At 29.2% G+C, this 23,830-nt stretch overlaps 1 protein-coding gene across 3 annotated transcripts; it reads left to right on the top strand.

Annotated features, from left to right (window-relative positions):
• Positions 1-15,390: 15,390 nt before the first annotated feature.
• Positions 15,391-23,110, top strand: LOC111027945 (serine/threonine-protein kinase Nek8). 3 transcript variants are annotated; one of them, XM_022306450.1, is made up of 17 exons: positions 15,391-15,631; positions 15,808-15,908; positions 16,695-16,862; positions 16,926-17,055; positions 17,182-17,338; positions 17,420-17,605; positions 17,795-17,933; positions 18,008-18,136; positions 18,199-18,401; positions 20,765-20,880; positions 21,020-21,137; positions 21,226-21,353; positions 21,479-21,614; positions 21,681-21,846; positions 22,163-22,381; positions 22,479-22,556; positions 22,631-23,110. In XM_022306450.1, exons 1-17 carry the CDS (start codon positions 15,478-15,480, stop codon positions 22,823-22,825), a joined length of 2,523 nt encoding a protein of 840 aa, XP_022162142.1. In that variant the 5' UTR covers positions 15,391-15,477; the 3' UTR covers positions 22,826-23,110. The 3 variants fall into 3 exon arrangements, with proteins under 3 accessions (XP_022162142.1, XP_022162141.1, XP_022162143.1); XM_022306449.1 differs by having other exon boundaries at positions 22,625-23,110; XM_022306451.1 differs by lacking the exons at positions 22,163-22,381; positions 22,479-22,556; positions 22,631-23,110 and adding an exon at positions 21,919-22,111.
• The last annotated feature ends 720 nt before the right edge of the window (positions 23,111-23,830 follow it).

Below are 23,830 nucleotides of genomic sequence, written 5' to 3'. Positions count from 1 at the left end.
TGGTGGAGTAGTAGGCATTGGGGGGGGGGGGGGGGTACATGTGGCGCCGATGTCATCTGGAATATCTGTGACATATTTTTATATAATAGTATCCAGTCTATCGGCTATCACCCACCCCCTACCAAGGGTTGAATTAATCACAAAAATCCCACCCACGACCCATGTCCCTCCTTAAATTTACCAATAACATTTGTCACAGATGATCTGTAGGATCGGCACCACACTCACCGTAGTGTGAGAGTACCTACTACCTGTAAAATAATATATTATTTTTATTTTCATATGCATAGACGGCGCTTTGTATAGGCAATTGTGGTACACAAGTGAATGGCCCATTTCGGACGGTATTTAGGGCTGGTATTATAGGTAAGCGAATTTTGTATAATATTATGTACAGTAATATTTCATTTCGATGATAATAATACATTATTATACCATGTTGACATTGTATTGACTAGGTCAATGAATTAGGTTCGTATAGCAATACTATATGAACCTAATAATAGAAACAGATCAACTGAATTGCCAATGCACAATTATACCACAATACTATTTGTATCATTCAATTAATGGTTATGAAATAATAATAATAACGAACCAATTAAATCTTAAATAAACTATACAATTACAATCAAACTCATTTTTAGGCATTTCTATGTTCTTCATTCATCGCTTCAGATTATTATCGGCTCATCTACTTATTTTTCATACAGTATATCGATTGTAAATTTATTGTCATTAAGTAAACGACTTAAAAATAAATTAGATCTAACAAACAATGTATTAAAATGTAGCAAATTTTAAGTTATGAGCATTATATCCCCTCACCAACGTTTCAAGCACTTTGAGTGTTAAATCTATTTCTAGTTGTTTTTTTTTTTTTTTAATAGGGTTTATTTTTTACTCTCATATTGAAACCCATACTATAAAACTAAATAAGTAACAATATTATGTACATAGATAATATGAATTTATTTGTAATTGGAAATTTAAATTTGAATTATTTGAAATAATTATGAATAATCATCTGGATATCAGCTAAAGATTTTATTTAACATTGTGAATTGCACATTATGTTTTTTGATTCTTCGCATGACATGTGACATATTTAAATTTGAAATTAGACATATGAAATTGTTTACGTGCTGTATGAGTACAGTGTCAAATATTTTCCAACATATTATTACTAAGATTTGTTTGCACTTATACATATACTTTAATGTATACCTTATTTAATTTTAAATAATATATTTGTTTTTATAACTGTATATAATTATGTTTGTTTTTAATTAAAAATATATAATATTTTTCTATTTATATCTATATTGATTAAGATTTAATTAAAATTGTATTAGGTATTTATCTTATCTATGTATTGTTTTTATTATTATCACAGCTCATTACTGATATTAAAAAACTTTTAGCCTGTATGCATATTATTAAAATAATATTAAACTATCTTATAGTGAAGAATCAGTAATTACAACTTTTTACAATACCAATATTCATTACATGGTTTTATTCACTACTATGTCTTACAGTGTTTGAGAATAATATGTTCACATCAAACAATATTATGATTAGGTAATAAAAATAGATTTATTGGTTATTTATGTTTAAATGCATATGTATACACTTATACCGATGTGATATAAAATTATTTTTTCTCAAACATAATAGTAATTTTTATAATTCTTACAGTTAGAAGTTTTGTTAAAATAAACATTACGTTTACATACGATGTTAATAATAGAATAATATAAATTACAAATGTTCTAATACATTTTGAGGATCATATCATGTCGTGTTTAGATTTGCCAAGCTTATTTTAAGCGTTATAAATTGTACTTTCATCATATCCATGTATTTTTTAAGTTATTATTGAACTAGTATGGAAAATCTTGGAAGTGCGTTGTGTTGAATATAAAATATTACATCGATTTTGACTCAATTTATCCTCCCCATTTTGGTCACAACAGCATGTTAATATTGATCTTGATTTAACCCCGTCGCATGGGAAACTTCTTATTAAATATCTGATCATTTACCAACAAGAAAGTCCTATCAGAAAGTACAGCTGTCCTAGTTCTCGGATTACACTTTGATGAAACAGAGTACTTTAAAAGTAGGTAAAACGAAACGTTTGTAAGACCACGTCCCACAATCTACTGTAAATAAAATGTTTAAATGTAGTTTTCTTTAAAAATGTAAATCGTGTAATTTATAGCTTATACGTTAAACCCCTATTATATTACACAATAATATAATATAATTATATCTGACATTTAGAAAAAGATATTTAAGAAATAACTATTAGATGAAAATATTGGAAAAAAATATGCAGCTTAGTAACTAATCGATGTTTGTACATATTTTTTCCAAAATGTGAATTGCCGCATGCTTAATTTGAAAATTACGAGCATACACTTCAAAAATTCAAATTCTTGTTTTTAAGTTTATAGTACCAACACATTCATAAATCTTTATTTGCATAATATCGCAGTGTTCTTGGTTTTTTTGATATACGTTCATATATTGATAACATTTTTTGTTCTATGGTCAAAACACCTGGAGAATTCAACACAAGTTTCCTCGATAAATATTTAAATCGATTACACCGAACTGGTGAATGTCGAAACGTTGAATTCTGTAGATGCGACGGACGGTAGCTCTATTTCAAGAGCATTGCTTGCAGAATTCATCTGGACTGCCATATTAGGCATCGATTTACATCGTCTGTGCGCGGTAAAAACTCTGGAGATCACGATCGTAAATATCTGTGTACATTAAAATTGAATTTATACAGTCTTTAAAAACCTAAAAATTGTATAACTATCAGTTTATTTATCTAGATAATTTTTTTATTCAATTATTTGTTATCTTATTTAAATAATTTTAAAGTTATTTGTGCATGATAATTCTGACTACCGGTAAGAATTACATCGGGGAGTCCATGACATTTACATAGATACAATGACGTAATAGTATGTTATCAGTTATCACAAATCGCTGCCCAGATTTATGGGACCCTACGTGCAATGAAGTATTAAAAAACTTCAGTTAGCTAAACAATCATCGGGTTGTCATAACTATATTACCGCACTAGTGAACAAAATTTAAAATCTTTAGTGAATTTCGTTCAATAATATTTCATTGTTAAGAACAAAATAAAATATGCGATATTTATATGGGTATTTTCGATTTAAAAATACATTTTACAATATACCCCTGATATTATATTCATAACGGTGTTTAGACCCATCAAAGTATATTGATGAATAATAATCACACAAAGGTCGCATGAAAATTACCCGACACGTTTTCATCAGCGGAATATTCAATTTTTTTTTATGCTTCATGCTTTTATGGTACCAAACAAAAAATCTCTCTCTCGCAGTGCGCCATGAATATTTTCAATGTATAATAAAATAATCATATTAATAATGTTATAGAGAAGCATTCACGTCACCATCATACTCAGACAACGAAAGCTTCTGGCCCTAACAAGCCTTTTTCTCGTTGCTTAGCCAATAGGCTATGGACGGATTAGTAATAACTAATGATTAGGGCTGTGAATTTGTAGGAAAGTGCATTTTTTTGGTGATTGTGAAACGTAGCTTTGTAAGTAAATAATTTGAATTATGTAACTACAAATTCGTTCATGCAACTTTTATTTTCAATTTTTTTTTGCATTTTTTGATATTATTAATTGTTTAGTTCATTTTTGTGAATTTTTAGGTCATATTTTCCTTTTTTAGTTCATTTTCCAGTATTTTAAATCAAATTCCGTCAACTGACGGAAAAAATGTTTGAAAAAAATTTGTTTTTGTACACAGGCTGTATATACGTTGATAAAATAAGGCAATCGCTAGAAAATTACATAAGTTTTTTGTAAGTTATTTATTTCTAAACATTTTCAGGTGAATAGCATTGAGAATAGAAAATTCAAATTCAATCAACATTTTTACTATTTATTTTTTATTAAATAAACACTTTTTTATGAATGTAATGTACTAATGTAGTAATATCCTGTCCCCAATATAATTAATATAAATATAAAAATTAAATTAAAAACCATTTTAAATTAATTTTATACCATAACTTTTAGCATTTTATATTGCATTTTTTTGACATTTTTAATGCATTTTTTAGGTTCCTGTGTTCTAAGTGCATTAAATTAAATTCACTAATGATCTAAAATCGTCAAATAACTAATGGCAGACATCAACAGCAATAATAAAATATTGTATTATGTTTAAATTCAATTCCGTTACTGTTTCTTGGTCGATGTTAGCACTGATTACATGCCAGGACACAATCGAGTTAAAATGTTAAAGTTAAGTTAATTTTAACTTACCTATTCACTCAACTGCATTTTTAAATTTAATTTTCATTAACTTAATTTTTAACTCAATTGATTTCAATTGATGTAAATTTAATAAATAATGACCTAACTTTAAACAAATCGATGTTACGTTAACTTATAAATAACTAAACAATAAATATAAGAAAAATTATTATTTATGGTGCATATTGCATAAACATTTACTATTACACCTATTATTTTAAACCATATTACTGATTTATGTGGTAAAAAAAATAACTTAACGTAGGTTAATAAGTAATAGTGAATTTCCATATAACTTTCAACTTAACTGGGTTAAAAAATAATTAGGATACTTATAAATTTTAAACTTTTAAAAATGTTTTATATCAACTTAATTGTACTCGGTTAAAAATTATCAATAACTCTTCCTGGCTTTATACCAGTTCCGCCCTCTCTATTATTCCCGTTTTTAAACGAATAACAAAATTTACCTATAATACAAATTGATTGTATAAACTGTAATAATTGAATGGCTCATTGTAACAAAAGTTACCTTTTGAAAAAGGTTCAGAAGAAAGAAAAATATTGTTTTATTCAATATAAAATGAAAAAAAAATTATATTGAGTGGTATACACACATTATTTTACAATCATGTCTTAATAATATATGGCTTTTCTGGTGCATATTTATTCTTGAAGTTTGATAGATGGACTTGTCCGGGTTTTTGCTCATAAAATATAAATATATTTTCAATTATTTACTTATAATTAAGTCTTAAAATCAGTAACCTGCCGTATGAATGATTGTCAACAGAAATAATATTTAAATATTGAATAATGCTTTGTACTGATTTCAACAACATGGAGTATAAAAATGTTGATGTTCATGATTTTGGCATGGACTTGTATGAAGTTTTATAAATTTACATTTTTTTAAAAATATAAAAGAAAAAACATAGTAACAATGGTTATGTAAAATAGAAAAATATTAACGTTTAATATTATATTACACTTTAAAGCTTAGTGCCCTTGACTATGATAATCCAACTTAATAAATTCTTAAATAAAAACAATTATCTACTAGTTTAGACCTTCTGTCATTAATCATAATACATATTATGTTTATAATAACGATATGAAAAATTATTTGAATAATATTATCAATTAATCGGTCTGTATAGTTTGAATCACAGTCTCAGAATTTTGTAGTGCTATTTTCTTCTGTAAACAAATTAGTATAAAACCACTGGTACTCAATAGGTACATATTTAGTAGCCAACTGATTAACATCATTATATTTGCCCAATTTAAGCTTGATACGACTATTGTACAATTTCAAATGTTCATCGTCATTTATACAAAGTATTTCACCATTTATTTCCATATTTTAATGTTCTCTTATAGTAGAATTACCAAATTTTCCACAATACAACAATTCATTTATATTATATTTAAGATTCAACGTAACTATACATATAGCCATAGTGGTAAGTTTTCCTTTTTTTCATTTGTAACTATTTTTTTACACAGAGGCGTTAAATAGTCAGTTATGTTAAATATTATACTTTGATCAACATGTATTACATTATATTTACTGTTATTTTCTGATATAAGTTTTTCACACTCTTCTAGTAAAAAGACTGTTTCAATTTTCCTTCTGGCCTTTTCAATGTGCCAAAACATCTATCACAAGACAAGAAACTATGCCTTGGTTTGGAGTATCTATATATTATTGATTTAATAGAAAATATTTGAGAATTCACTGCTGCTGACAAATATTGAAACAATAATTTATTTTTATTCTGATGACTACAGTCATCAAAAAATAAAAAAACCTATAAAATATTTTAGCTTAAAATATTTTTAAAATAATAATGTAAAAAACTCTTTATTCTGACCTTTCTTTGCAACAGTCTCACTGAACATAAACTATTAGGATTTTTCCTGTATCAGCAGAATGTATGCGAACATTGTGCGACCATAGTTCATAATTGTCTTGTATAAAATATGCCTCTGGAAGTAATATGAGGAAGATTCATATTTTGTTGGAAGTCAAAGCTTAAAACATCAATTATTGAGTTTCTTTTTCTTTAGCACTCAACTGTTTTAAATACGTATACAAAATTGAGATTTTCTTAAATGGACTCGTTTTTCTATACTATGCGATGCTTTTTCTTCAGCCTCTATTTCATTTTCGATAGACTTTAGTAATTGATCACAAGTCTGACACACAACCAATCTTGGGTATGCAAAGGTAATATTAAAGTTTGATACAAAATACTTAGGAAAAAATGAATATTTTACCCTAGGTTTCATAGTAATTATTTCTCTGTTTTCAATATGCTCTGTGTAATACAGTACCCAAAAATCTGGTTCATATTTTTATAGAAATAACCTGTATAATTTTGCAACAGAAAGATAAGGATAAATATATCTGTTGTTACTATTACCCAATCTACTAAGTGTGATTGCCTTTTTTGTAAACTATTAATATGTGTATTTATTTGAAAATGTATAACTGTTGGACATTTATTAGGACATTTATGGTGTTTACCACGATTATCTGTTGTTTAAGTATTAATGTTATTTTGTATTTTTTTTTATTATTCTGTCCATTGCAGTTTTGGCTACACCGAAAATCGAACAAAATGCATTTTTGCATACTGAAATAACATTAATACCAATCCTTATCTCATACTGTACAGAACAAGGCTTACTTGGTCGACTACTATTCCTACTTCTATGACGACTAACTGGTCTTAAGTGAATCAATCCACCTCAGAAGGTATCTTATATTATCATATTATAAAAGGTGCCTTCTAATAGAAATTCGATAAGTAACACTGTAACGTGAGTTTTAATGTTGTTAATTATGTTTCATCGTTATTCACATTATTCATTCCAAGAACACAACACACTTTAATATTTTTCATTAGTATCATAAGCCACAACCTTAGCACACGCTCAACCATTGCAGTCACAAGTCTCTAAGTATCAAATGTGGAGAAGATCACCTAACGGATAAATGCACCAAAGACCGTAAAAGTCGTACCAAATAATCAAGGATATCAAAAACCATACTAACAACTCCAAGGGTTGAACAGTATTCAAGCCAGCTTTCAAAAAACCTACCCCAAGGTTTCTTCGAGTATAGGTTCATGTGTTGTATTTTCAACCCGAAACCAAATGCTACGTAGAATCTAACAAAATCTCAAATTCTCACATAGAACAGATTTCTGTCTTTCTTCACTAGTTAATTACAGCACTTAATTCATTAATCAGTATACTAAATTCCTAATTTCTTCACTTCTAAAAACCCTATTATCACCAAAAACTTTATCTCTCCATAAAATAATTATTTCATCCAACGCTCCATCATTTTAATGATCTTATGCATATCTAATACTCATTATTTCCACATCTATGTAATCTATATATTTTTATGTAAAGCACTATCCCATGTATTATAATATTATTACCTATCTACATATTTCCAATGTTATTATTATTATTACTTTTTGGCTTATAATATTTATTATTTTTAGTTTATATTGTAACAGGCAAGATAAAATAATGTATACTTATGATCAAATGTTATTAAAATAAAAAAACAAAAATGCACAATATAAAAAATGTAAGTACATACTATGAATTGAATTTTTATTATAATTACCAATCAGACATAGACGTTATACACGGTTGTGTGGTTTAAGATTTTGCATACATTCATAAGCAGTTTCTATTATAATTCAATCAATTCTGTGGTAGATACCGACATAATATAATGTACTATTATTATTATATCACCAGGTATATCCTTCGATAATTTGACATGCAAGGGTACCATGTTGCTTGTGGCCTCATAATATCCTACATAACTCTGTTCAATGTAATTCCGCCCATCGGTGGTTGTGGTTTTTAATGTTATTCCGAGAAAACACATTGTACCGACAGCAGTTTGCGTGTGCAAGTTAACAGCTTCCATTCGATAATAATATATTTGAGATTATTGAGTAAAGTGATTGGCGACATAATTAGTAATATCTGCAGCGTTCGTTAAAATAACTTATTTTAGTTGTTTTCGATTAATGTTCATAAAATGTTTGTGACTCGGTAAAAAAAAAAAAAAAACAAAAATCAATACAAGATTCTTTTCGAAATTGTTCTCGCAATTATTATTTATAAATATATTAACCACATGATAAGTCCCATTTTCTATTTTTTATTTTATTTTTAGAGAGTTTAGAGTTCAATTTTGACTCAATCGGATATTTCACCTATAATAACAATGATTTCAGATTTTTTTGTTTTAATTCAAAACTCATTAATTAGTATACACTTGAAACATCATGACATAATTATCTACCATGTACATATTATATTATTATCTTTTTAAATGCAGTAAAAAATTATAAAACATTCACATCAATTTTAAAATATTTATACCATGATCCAATTTAAACCATTCTATGAGCGCGGCTAGATAAGGTATTGACTTATAATGAGTAATGTGCAATGTTTTTGACAACACTAAGCTCGCCTATATCAAATTACGAAGAATGTACAAATACAAATATTAAAAAAAATATAAAGGTAGTGAGTAGATGATAATATAAACTATCATTAGCAATAGATGTTGATTTACGTCTTAATCAATAATCCGTCTTCTTCATCTGGAATCACATAAAGATACCTACAATGATTTATTATTGAATTCAAATTTAACTTATCCATTCAACGACGCACTTATTGATGATATTATGGGTACACTCAAATCATAGGTCTTAGCATCGAAAGAGAGTTTCTTGGTTTCCTGTACATACAAAATATGTAAAATGACATCTTATGTTATTAAATTAAATGCTGGTTTTGTGTGTTAATTTGTAATAATTATAAAACATAAATGTCTAAATCATCTAAGTATGATAGATAGTTAGACAATTTTTCAAAGACAGAATTATTACATTTAATTTGTATTCATTTATGTGTTTATACCTCAGCTGTACCATCAATTTTATGTCAGACCTAACAAATATATATTTTTTATTATATGTACTTAAGAAATAAATGTAATAATTTACACCTGGTCAAATTATTTAGTAGGTCTTTTTAATTTCATGAATCTAAATCATATATGAACTTGAACCAAATATTACGATGTGGAAAAGTACATGATCATATCATCTTTAAATTATAAAAGTAAAATTACTAGTGTCTGTAAAGAAAATAATACTTAAACTTTAATTACCTACCTAATCGGAATAAAATATAATTATTATTTATCATTCTTATTATTTCCTGCAAAATGTGTATAGATGTTGAAGTGATTTTGAATAATGAAATGTAAGAGTGTGCATTGTGATCTGCGCCGATATAGCTCCTACAACTTGTTCGTTGGCTATACCGAATTGCGGATAATGTAATAATATTGTATAAATTAATATTTTTTTTTATAAGACTATAGAATGACTTGACAATTCTATTTTGATATATAGCTTTCTAGAACTCGACAATCTTACATCGCTTGGTAATACATTTTTATGTATTCTTAAATCAGGTTTTTAAAACAAGTCCAAGTAGACAAATACTCTGAATTGAGACCACTCTTTGATAACCAGATTCTCACCCAAAACTGTACATGCTACTGCTAGAAGTAGATAAAATGTATACATTTCTACATTTGTGGCGTCTAGTGAATATCAATTTATTTTTTATAGAATTAAAATTTTTTTTAACAGACATACTACTCAACGGTACCTATATAGCTATATGAATAAAATGATATTAAATCATCGTGAATAATTTTATTGGTTAGGTAACAAATTTAATAAATACCCAAAATATAAAATCATGAGCTATTGCATTATCTTTATAAAACTTACTTTGAATCCATTCCAATATTTTAAAGTGTTTATTTACCTATCTTAATGTTTCATGTTTGGGATAACGGGCCTAATTCTAACCTACCGTTTATTTTCAATTTATTTTATTTATTTTAGCCTTATCATATTTTGGTTATCTTAGTAATATACCATAATATTATATGTAAACAATATTTCCACTGCAGGTAAACAGAAATTTGGCTCGGTATGGCCGTTCTTTACCTTTAGAGAAACTATTATGAAAAATTATCTACTTTAGGTTCCATCTAGTCTCGATTTCATATCCATACAAGTGTGTCATAAAACTTTTAGAGCATTCATTGTTCCGAAGAAGGGTTCACAAAAAGGTTTAATAATGATAATAAAACTATCGTTGTAGAAACAACACATTCATATTATCATCATTCAGAATATAAAATAAACTAAGGCTGAAAAAAAATATTTTCGAAAGGTAGATAATATTATGCATTATAATATCACTACGAACGCCATCTGTATCCCTTTTAGTGTATACTTTAAGTTCATATTTTCAACACAAGATAGTGCGCACAATTCGATATATAATTATTACACTCCATGTGTAATATATAATATTATACATAGTTCATCGACAGAAATAATATTCTTATAGCTTTAATGGCAATATAATAATTAATTCTTATAATATTTTACACAAAACAAACATTCAATTAGAAGTTTTTTACACACGACAAATAAAAATAACTCAGTCTTTTTTATTTTTTAATAAACTTTTTAACATTGTATTTGTTCCTAAATTATTAGGTATAACTTATGTAACACATATTTTTATGCCAAATTAAGACGTATTCGATTACATTGAAAATTATATCTTTGGCGCAAGTCAAAACGTCTCGCAGCTGTAGCTTCGCATTACTCACATCGAAAGTGAATTATTTATTACGTCATTCGACGATATGGTTACCAGAGCTTTCTATCCCCGAGATGCCTCAGTATCACATACTTGAGTATTTCTGTTGTGATTGAAATGGTATAGTATGTTTTTGGCGTTGTCTTATTCGATCGAATCCAGGAATAGAGATTGGCTTACCGACAGGATTCTCTCTAGATCAAAACCAACCGAACATGCAATGCCACAGAATACATTGCAAATAACCAATCACACAACCCTGCTCGGCATTTACGCTGATAAGGTGCACTCAGTTTAAAGGCCATCGCGTCCACCTCCCACAGTAACCACAGGTTTCGGGTTACCACCACTACTTTTATCACTTCCAATGATGAGATCTAACACTCGGCATTTCGGAATGAAGGGTCCTCTCTGGTAGCCGGGCCTGATAGAGAGGCGAAAATCAAGTAGGTACGGTCGCACGCCCTACCGTAGAAATATAAACGATTTAACCAAGCTCAAATATGAACTAAATGAAAATATGATGGTAACAGTGCAAAAATTGGATAACCTAGTTTGGAATATTTTGGGAATCGCTCAATCCGAGATCTTTTGCAATAATATTTGAGCATCGTACGTCATAGAGGATCAGTTTCCAGGCCATCATCTGGCCCAGCAGCTTCAGAACGACGGACTTAAATAGTTCAGTCGTTATAGGTATCAGACCGTAAGTAATGGGCACCATTTTATCAGGCCCGGACACAAGAGAGGACCCTTCTACAGTTTCCTGTCTCTCATTCCGAAACGCTGGTGTGTAGGACCTCATTATTTTGGACGGTGGAGGTGGCAGTGGTAACCAAAAACATGTGGTTACCGATGGTGGTGGAGGTTTAGGTGGCGGCATTGGTAATGAGTGTAGGTACCAGTGTTGGTGGTAGCATCGGTGGATAGTTTACTGATGTTGACGGTGAAATCGATGCGTGGTACACCGCGGTGGCGATTGGTGGCAATGCACTCGATGGAATTGCGTAGTCAGTTGATCCATTCTGATTGAAATCCGAGTCTTCGTTCAGTTTCCTAAACAAACGTTAAATGAAGTCGTGCTAGGTTGTTCCAATCGGATAGAGACCCGGGTCTTTGATCTGCTTCCTAAACAAACGTTAAATGAAAAAATAATGCTTAATACAATATCATAGGTAGGCTAATATATTATAACATTACATGTCATGGCCTCCATTTTAGTTCTCAGTAATGCGAGTGTACCTAATACGAATACATTTTAAATTAAAAAATAATAAGTAGATACTCAATATAATTTAAGTATACAAAACACTAACTTTCTAAATATATGCGTTCTACCCGTTTTTCATTTCAAACTTGTGCGAAGGAGGTAAAATACGCCAAGCTGTTACATTATAGTATAATATATTTATAATATTTTGCTTACCTCCGAGTCATCTATCATTAACTTCTGCTCGTAATTGTCTTCAGTTTTTCGTCTGTTTCCTGTTACTCCAATAATACCAAAAGTCATACAAATCAAAAACGCTTTTGACATTTTTAACAAAACTATCGAAAACCAATATTTTCAAGAAACACAATTATATTATTACTGTAACAAAAGTTATGTTAATGTGTAGTTATGTACATATAATAATAGATGAAATCCCCGGCCGGCGTTGCCCAGGCAAAGATTTTTCGTTGTTTTTATGTTAATATATATTTTACTCAAAAATGCAGTAGTTTTACATACAGTCATCACTTACCGATGCTTATTATATGTAAAATACAAAAAAGAGTTAAGGCAGACAGACTTATGAAAAAAACAATTTTTTTTAAGCATTATGTATGGTATTTACAATAAAGTGTGTGTTTTTTCCGTCTATCATCTAAAATTCATCAAAATTGTGAACATTTGAAAATTATTTTTAAGTTAAAAATTCTAAATAATTTCATTAAACAATTTAATAGACGATTCAACTCAAGTTTTTCTTGAAAAAAAGAAAAATTGACCAGAAATTAATATTAATTTTTTATGATTATTCTAATTTAAAATATTCATGGTATTTAATAATTAACAGTTAATAAAAAAATTAAAATTAATCGATTTTTGATATTTGTTTGTATTTCAAAATTGAAGAAGTTCATCATCATTAATCCCCCGAGAGGCGTTAGGCCCCGGATAGCTGCCCTTTTGGGCCTTTCTGTCTTGCCCTTTTACCGGAGCTGGACAACCTATTTTAATCTACTCTTTCAACATGACAATTTAAAAAAATATAAAATTTAATTCATATTTTGGATAATAAGCACTCTCGTAACAAGTATTAAACTAAACTAATAGCTAATATTGTTACAGCAGCAAAGTTGGCACCACTAAATATGTATATATATATAAGTGTTTGCCATAGCCGCCCCTGATCTACACACACACACACACATACACACACACCATATTAGGTCATTAATGTTTTTTTTTCTATTGTTCTTATTTTTGTATTAATTGTGTCACTATAAATTATTTAATAATACGAAGGTGGTACTTACCAACAAATCAGTAAATTTTTGTGATTTTATATTAAATTGGTTGTGTCAGACGCAACTGAACACTTTTTACTTCCATTACAATATTTAGCTGTTAGGCTAGAAGGGCCGTAATTATTATGTTTATAAGGTAAAGCTACAAAAAAATCGAGTTCAGCAAAAAATAAATAAATAAAAAAAAAAACAGTTAATATATGCTAATTACTGTTTTAAAATTCTAAATGATTACAAGTTAAAATCCCTATGACAAAAGTACTTTAAAACAATTCTGTAATTTTCATGTGCATCGGCAAACTTGATTATTATTCTATCAATATTAACTGATTTTCCTTCACGTTTTTCAATTGATACCTATGATGCTTACACTCGTAAGGTTATCGTCTAGTAAACTATTTCTTAAATAACTCTTAGCAGTGGCGTAGCCAGGGGGGAGGCTGAGGGGGCTGCAACNCCCCCCCCCCCCCCGAAAAAAATCCTGTCTACGCCACTGACTCTTAGCAAGTTTCATACATGGAAATGTAAGTTCACGTGCAACTGATGACACGGGTATAATTGTTATAATATTGTTATAGCAATAGTGCATAATTTCTATGTTTGTGAAAATGCTATTTCATATTCTTTAAGAAAGTTAAATTAGAATAGTAACATTTTTTTTAATTTTTAAACTATTTTTTGTTTTATAACGGTTCATGAACTCTTTTAATATTTTTAATTCAATTTTGAAACTTTCTATCCCGCCTAAATAAGCTTGTGCAAAAAAAAGTATGGTATCATACGTTAAAAATGTTGAAGATGCTGAATATCCTGCTAATTTTATTAGAACTATATGAATCTAAATGCGTGACAAATAAGTAACTTATTTAAATGATTAAATAACTGTTATTTGTCCGATACGTGTAAAAATTAAATATTCAAAATGTATTTTCTTCAAACATTGTTTTTTTTAAATTAACCCTTTCAATATAACGAAGGTATAGTGTTGTAGTGATTTGCAAATTCCCTAGATCCTAGAATCACAACCCTGTACACTTTTAGGTAAAATTAAAACTTTTATATATTATAATCTCGTTCATTATTTCAAAACATAATTTATTGTATTCACGGCTATAAACTCTTTAATTGTATTTGAACAAAAAATATATTTTATATATTTAGTGATTCCAAAATATAGTTTTTAAGTTATACATTACAAATAATTATATTAATGAACAGTGTAAATAATTGTGGTTTATTAATTTGTGATGTGATTTTGAATCGGTTTAAAATAAAATATAGTTTCTCCGGTAGATGTAAACAAAATATCCACTGTTCCCGAAAACGTTCCTCTAGAAATATTGTTATTGGCATATAATAACTATACGTAGGTCATCGCTCACCTCCAATCTCACCTAAATCAAATTCTGCCGGTTGAGATAATAATAATGGTTCTTCGATATTATTACTATCGACTCAATCACGCCCATGTCGGAAGTGTATACCTATATAATACCTATGAACCCAGTTTAACCGGAATCGGTGACATGACTAACGTAAACCTAATCGATATTTTACAATTACCGCGCGATGACCTGTCCGTTTTTTTCCATTATTGTTTATTTTTTTTTTTTAATTTAGGACACCGTTCAAAAAGGTTTCAAGCCCCAGCAAGGGTCGTGCGTGTTATTATTATTATATTTTCAATCAGTTACCTTAGTAACGTTTACGGCAACATACAATAAGATCGTATATATGATATATATAAACCCCAAGGGTTCAAAAACACCGTTCAGTCAGTCGGTATCATTTTTACCCTTATAACAGTTTTGGCTTAACGCGTGTACCTACTTGGGCGAAAATAATATTAAAATATTATCGCAACTATGGACTATAATCTATATTACGGTGTTAAATCCAATCGCTTGTTGATAGTTTCCAACCGAGCACCGGAATTCACGACTGCAGTGAAAAATACCTTGCCCGGTGTGTTTGTTGTGAGGTATAACTACGATACGTCGTCGCTGGATGACATTATCTGTACGTAGATGTTAATATATTAGTTTTACGGACCTATGCACTTTTTAAGTGTAGATATGATTTCCTGAAGATTATTTTCAAATCTAACGTATTATAGAAATTACATTATGCACTTATCGATGGATTATAAATCATCATACAGTAACTATTGTACAGAATTTGTTTTTTTTTCACAGCAAAAGTAGACGACAAAATGCAACATCGAAAAGTGAAAAGTATTGCTATTCTCGTGCATTCAGACGAAACACAATTCTATATTTGTTCTACAAACGAAAAAGTATGCAACTTGCATGATTTCGCTACTAATAATAAAAAATAAATACAAATTAGCTTATACAATATTATCAAGAATTTTTGAGCTTTACTAGCTTTAATAATGGATTATTCGGAGGGGATGACAAATTCAATATTATGTTCAATGTTCCAATTTATTATACAGTTTAAAAAAAAATGCATAACTTATTTTTTTCAGTTATTTTATAAGATAATTTTATTAACATTATTATTATTATTATTATTATTATTTTTATTTATTAACACAGATAATTTGTTTCAAAATCTAAATGTAAAATTAATGATATAATGATAATAATGTGGAAAGAAATTATTAAAAAAAACTTTTATAGCTTGTTAGAAACCCTTTTTCTTTATAGTTTTGTACTCGATACATTTTTAATGCCTGGCTGCAGATATGTAGTTGATTGCATGGTAATGCTTGCCGCCTAATTTTCCACGGTTAATCTGTTTCTTTGAGACTTCGAGTGAACGTAATTAAACACAGAAAAGATACTCACGCAAGTAAAATTTGAAGACAACATTTTGAATCACGAAATTCTTAATTGTTTTGACAGAATAAAAGATATCTGGAATATTATTTCATATTTTTATACTGAGTATAAAATATATTAAAATTATTATAATAATATATTTTAATATACCTATTTTATACCAAATCTTCCTATTTCTTCGTCATGCAACATATTGAAATATTATATTTATAAAACCAAACTGCTTAAAATACACTAACAATTAAACATTTTATCTGGTCTGTGAACGACTATAGGTTCTGAATGGTGAAAGTTTAATTGACGATCCAGATATAAATTATTTTCTGAAGTCGTTGTCAGATTATTGCCATCGTGGATCCTCGAGACTGGACTTTTTCAACAGTCGTTTAGCTTCGAGTTGTGTCAAATACCAACTGTGCTTAGCCCTGCGTCATTTGACTCAGGTATTTTTCTTTTGCGCCTATCGTTGTTTATCTCATGGCGTATTCTGAATGGAAACATTTCAGTGTGACGTTGGCATATGGCCCGATCTAATGGGAGAAGAATATAATGGTGAATTATATTTTAGTTCAGCCGATATACGACCTACCAAGACTGCTTTAGATGGGTATCAGCGAATTCGAACGGTAGGGAAAGGTGAGCCGGAAAACCTTTGACTATGTCATAATAATTTAATATACATATACATATACATGTTAGCTAATATCACATTTATTCGAGCTCCGATTATAGTAATTGTATTTGATACATAAACTCCTATAGGAGCATTTGGGGTGGCGACTTTGTACCGCAACACAAATAAAAATAATTTAGTAGTGATCAAGCAGATAAACATGCTAGATATGACTGCACAAGAGAGACAGCTTGCTTTGAACGAAGCTAAAGTCTTATCGTTGCTCAGCCATCCGTATATAATAAGGTAGTACATATTTTGAAAATCACGATATTCGTTTTTTTTAAATTAGAAGTTTGTATTGTAATTGTTTTTCGATTACAATAGTTACTATGGTAGTTTTGAAATGGACGGTGTTCTCATGATAGAAATGGAATATGCAGATGGTGGAACTCTAGCAGAGTATTTGATCGGTCGTAGTACCAATTTATTACCCGAAAGACAAATTTTAGAAATGTTCTTACAAATGTCTGAAGCGATTCAATGCATTCATCAGCGTAATATTTTACACAGGTGAAATTCTATTAATTAAATATATTTTTAAAAGTAAAAATGTTATACCATTGCAAGACGTATATTGAAAGATATTATGATAGTTCAAATTAATTGTATGTGTATTTTATAGATGTTTAGTTAATTTAAAAAAAAATAAAAAAATAATTTATATTTATATTTGTTTGAAAAATATTGTTTTTTTATCAGAGACTTAAAGACAACAAATGTTTTTCTGACAAAAAAACGTCAAATAAAGTTAGGAGATTTCGGTATATCAAAAATAATGACTACAAAGTTACAAGCATTAACTGTGGTTGGAACACCATATTACATAAGTCCGGAAATGGTAAGTAACTGTATCATTTCAAAAAGGTATCCATTTTAAATATTTTTAAAAACTACACTTTATTAATTTATTAGTGCGAAGGTAAACAATATGATCAGAAATCCGATATTTGGGCATTGGGTTGTATATTGTACGAGATGGCGAGTCTTCAGCGTACTTTTGATGCTTCAAATCTACCAGCACTTATTCATTTTATAACAAAAGTACACTAATTATAAAATATTTTTTACATAGAATAATATATTATATTTTTTAATTTGTTTAGGAAAATTTTGCACCAATACCATTGTGTTATTCATTAAATTTAAAAAAACTAGTGAACGATTTACTTCAAAAAGATCCGCTCCGAAGACCCAATGCCAATTATTTAGTCGAAACAATTCCCGATTTCATTGATTTTGTAACCGATTCTAATTGGGTTCAAGAAAGCAGTGAACTCGAGTCGAGTAACGACGATTTACTAAACAGGTTACTGTACATTACAGAGTCAATATTTATTGGGTTTTTTTAATATAATATACTCGTATATACGATGTACATAATATACATTGTACAGTAAAACCACCTTATAACCAGGGCTTAAATCAAAAACAAATAATACCGTTTACCGTTATATGGATATCAAACGTTATGACCAAATTACTGTTTAACGTTATATGATATTAAACGTTATGATCGATTTTGCTTTTAACGTTATATGATATTAAACGTTATGATCGATTTATCGTTTAACGTTATAAAGAATTTAAACGTTTATAAAATGTTCCGTTTAACGTTTAAACGTTTTAAATATTAATTATTTATAACGTTTAAACTTTATGAAACACTAGTCTTGACTCTTGAAAAATTGGGGAGGGTTATATAATTCTAGTTATAACTTATAAATTATAACTTACTCATTACTTTTGTTTGTTACTACTAGTAACTTACTAGTTACTTCAAATTTATATTTTATAATTTAGGTATAATGAAATATATATATAAATATTAAATTGCAAGATAGGTACACGATGACACAACACATCATAAATTCATAAGTGATATATTATAATAACTAATAAGTATTTGTGATTATAAATTAAAATTCATAAGTCATAACATAAAACTATAAAAGTACCAAAGAAAGAATTTTAATAAGATAAAAATAACTTCTTAAATCTTAAGTGGAGTCACACGGTTGACTATGACTCAAATAGAATTCAGTTTGATTCATAAAAAAGTGCAAAACAAAAATTGTGTGGTTCTAGTGTTCTACACTTTCTTGTTCGATTGTGTCATCCAATTTCCAACTAGGTCCCACTTCAGGACCGCACATGTCTCCTCTTTGAGAAGGGCCAGAAGGGGAGTAGTATCATTATGCATATAGTGTGATGTATTATAAATACAATATACAAATATGAATAGATCTTATGATCTCCCTAGTCCCTACTAGGTACCCATTTGATATGAGCATTGACAAAGACCTTGAGAACATTTCAATGAACAAATACAGAACAAAAATTATCTTAAGATTTGGGAATGGTAAACAAGCTGACCCCGCGCAGAATACCCCACCATCGACTTGGAACCATTTTCATTATATTGGTAACCTTTGGGTCTAACATTATGTTAGTGCACCGAACCATTTCTTTGTTTTTCGGAGGTTCAGACTTCAGATCGTTGAGAACCAAGACCCAATCAGCTGATCGAGTTTCGCTTCTATATTGTTCTATGGCATTACCATCTCCGGTTAATACTTAATCACCGTGATACTATGATGGTAGTTACCTCAGTTTGTAGTATTTGTACTTGATATGCATTGCATTTGCATATAACTTGCTGTCTTAAGAATCTAATTTCCGAGGACATTATTGGTTTTTATTTTTGTTTATTCTTCGCGTCGGGATTTATGTTTTTCTCAAAATAACGAAGTTTTCTATAGGTACCTATTATTAATTAGGTAATAAACGTTATTTATAAAAAGTAACAATAAGTAATAACAATAATATTGGTACCATAATTATTATCATTATTGTTACTTTTTATAAATACATTACTAAGAAATGTAGAATCCGTTGAACGGGTTTAATACTATTTATCCAGATATTATTTATAAATATTTTCTACTTTTGTAAGAAAGCCTAAATATAATTGATAATGCATATTATTTCTTTGAAATGTTTATGGCTATTTTAAACTTTCATAGTTCTATGTACATTTAATTAATTTTGATTAGTACCTAATATTAAAGTCACTTTATTATTATAGTCCTATCAAGCAACAGTTCTACAAAACTAAATTCTTATTATATTCTATAGATAGTTTTTAATATTTTCGTAATTTCCTTTGTTGTCTGACATGTTTGTTATGATTCAACTTTTAATCGTTAATCGTTTTTTGTTGCGTTATTCGATATTAATTTTAATCGTTTATCGTTTCTGTTCCGTTATCCGTTATCCGTTTCAATCGTTTATCGTTTACCGATTTGTTATCCGTTATTCGTTTCAATCGTTTGTCGTTTACCGATATGTTATCCGTTATCGATTTCAATCGTTTTTTGAATCGTTTAACGTTATACTCGTAACGTTATGAAAACGTTTTGAAGCCCTGCTTATAACTAAATCGATGTGTAACATAATTAACTGATTTTCCCGTTATACAGGAGTTTCCCTTATATTATAGGGAGACTTAAATATACGAGACATAGGTATGTGAAACTGTTGTTTATCCGTTGTAAAGAGATATCTGTCTTATATAAAACACTATAATAGTGGTCCATCGTAAGAAGGTTTTACTGTATACCTCTATATATCCAGTTTTTTTCCTTAAAAAAATGTTTTATTGTACAACAGATCCGTGGTATATCAATTTTCATCTCCGACAAATTTGACGCCTGTTCAATTACCATTTAGTGTCCAAATAGTACAGCTTGCAGTGAGTCAGACGCATTTCGTCGCTCTTACTAGTGGTAAACCATAACACAATATAATATTTTATAACAACATTATAATCATTTTTTTAAAAATATTTTAGTACATTTAATACATAATATACTGGTTTACAATATTATAATGTGATTAGTACAAAATAATATATTCTGTTGGTAGATTACTCGATTTTCACTTGGGGTGAAGACAAACATGGTCAGTTGGGTCACGGCGAAGAAACTCCGTGGAAAAACGATCCACAATGCGTAGTATCGTTATTGGACAAGCACATAACCCAGTTAGTCGATACAACAAATTATAATCGAACAAAACAAAAACCTCCCAAAACAATATAAATCACGTATCGTTGTATTTAATTTCAATAGAGTCGGAGCAGGGCAAAACTTTAGTGTCTTCGTTAGCAGCACAGGTCTCGTGATGACCACCGGTGACGGTAAATATGGGGCTCTTGGCCACGGCGATTGGAATAGCGTTTCAAGACCAAAACTCATAGGTAGGTGACGATTGCGTCATGGCATCAAGTATAATATTAACTTTATAATAAAAAACCAACAAAAAAAAAACAAACAGTAGTACCGATAAACCATTATACCAATCAAAATTCGTTCTGCCCGTTAGACTTTTTACTAAAAGTGGACGTGGTGAAAATTTCTTGCGGCAACCATCACATCGCGGCATTGACGAACGAAGGTCAACTTTACACTTGGGGTCGTGGAAATCACGGGCAACTGGGCCTGGGAAATTTACAAGACTGGTAAGTACGAAGTGTAATCTGTCTCCAACGCCATCCATTAATATTTCCATTACATTTTGTGCTTAGCTGTTTTCCGATTTTGGTCAATTGGCATCTCGACGAAAAAATCGGTTCTATCCAATGCGGTCCCGAGTGTACGGCTATAATAACCGACTGTCAAAACGTGTATGCTTGTGGACTGAATAAATGCAACAAACTCGGTCTGAACAGACCGTCTTTATTCAAACTCAAAGTAATAATAATATTTTACACATTATTATGCAATAAATCATTTTTGCCTTTTATCGACATTCGACATTTATAGTGATTATTGTCCCCATTGAATAGAACACATACCATCGACAGTATGAATATAAACGGTAACGCTTGATTTAATTTGGTATTGTAGTGGTTAAGAAATAAACTTAATGTTGACATTTTTAGTTTATGTTTATAATATTATATAATTTACGGTTTCCTGATTTCACAAAACATATTTTAAGTGTATTATTCAAATTTCAAATACCTATATTGAACTTTATAATTGTTTAGTTTAATTTGATTTTCAGTTCAAAGAAGTGCCGTTCGAGAGTTTATTTACCAAAGTAAAATTCTTAGATGGATTACGAGTGACTTATGTGTGTTTTGGCGAGTGTCACAGTGCCGCTATAACTGCACAGGGTCACGTTGTCATTTGGGGAAGTAACATTTACTCCCAACGGGGGAAATTGCATGTTTCTCAAAACAAACCTAATCTGCTCCAGTTGCCCGGTTACAGCAAAGCACAGGTACTTAATTACTGCATTCGAATCAATTTTTTAAAATACATCGATCAACAATAAGTGCATTAAAATTAAATTAAAATAACATTTTAATGCTTCTCAGATTATCGACTGTGGACCGACGTATACATTAATTGGTACAGATGACAATGCTGTGGTGTTTTGTGGCACGCGATTTTCTGTAAGCTTCGTGATATACGGTCAAAGTTTAATTTATACGCAAACATTTTATTTGCTCATATTTCAAAGTTACAGATGGACACCAAAGCGCTGACTCAAATGACGTCGATGTTTACATCAGAAGTCATTGCTCGACCGAAGGTGATACTCGGATTATACGCTTCTGATGAACAGATCGATAAAGGCCAGTTGTTGGTACTTAATTCACTTCAGGCCGTCGGTCACAATTTGATGATAACAGTTGATACATTTTTGAGGGTTAATAGTTAAATTCGTTTTTCAAATACACACGATTCTTTATATTTGAAAATATTGTTTTAGGTCGTTCAAAAACGTACACTTATTAATTTTGACACCCCTCATAAATAATGATCCATTAAATTATAAATATTTATTACTGTTTAATATCAGTTTAAAAAGTTTATACAATGTACTTTGAAATGTTTATATAGCTTAAAAACTAGTCAGATTGAAGCATAGTATTTTTAAATACTTTATAGTTTTTTACTAAAACAAAATATGACTGGTAAATCAAAAATATGCTTAAAACGATTAATTTAAGTAAGTGACTACTTATTATAATAACAATTATTATATAACATGATTTTATTAGATTTTATATTGTATATCAAAATATTTTACCATTAATCTTATGTAATACGAAAAGAATAACCCTTTTTCAATGTTCGATAGTGTCAGTAACTCGGTGGCAACTAAATGCGTAATCTTTTGATTTTTATTTATATTTCAAATTACATGCGAAAACTCAAAATCTCCTCATTTTTTTTTCTACCATTATTTTTTCTTACTTGGCGGAGTATTGAATTAACACATTATATATAGTTAAACGTTTTTGAAACCAATGAAGCAATATTACAATAACAAGTATATACCTATACAGTATACAGTTCCTACATTGTTATATAAAAATAATATCTCTCTCAAACCATTATAAAACCAAAATAATATGTATTATTTTTAGCAATTTATTACCTACAAAAAAAGTTTATAAGTAAGTACTTAAAACAATTAGTGCACACATGGTGTTTGTTTTTATGGTGAATTGTTATTTAGAACTCTTTTTTTTCACAGTAACATACTCTCCATAATTTTTTTCTTCAATTAATAATACAAGTACACTATACATATTATGTAATGACTAACTATTTCCGAGCTTAGTTCTAATTTAAATTTTAACCACTTGTTTTTGAATGCAATACACATTTATTTATAAATTTTGTCTACGTATTTATTATTTAATTATTATAATCCATG

This window comes from Myzus persicae, unplaced genomic scaffold (genome assembly GCF_001856785.1).
Source record: "Myzus persicae strain clone G006 unplaced genomic scaffold, MPER_G0061.0, whole genome shotgun sequence".
In the NCBI taxonomy this organism is placed as follows: domain Eukaryota; kingdom Metazoa; phylum Arthropoda; class Insecta; order Hemiptera; family Aphididae; genus Myzus; species Myzus persicae.
Note: the sequence above shows the minus strand (reverse complement) of the source record. Positions and strands in the feature narration are given on the sequence as shown.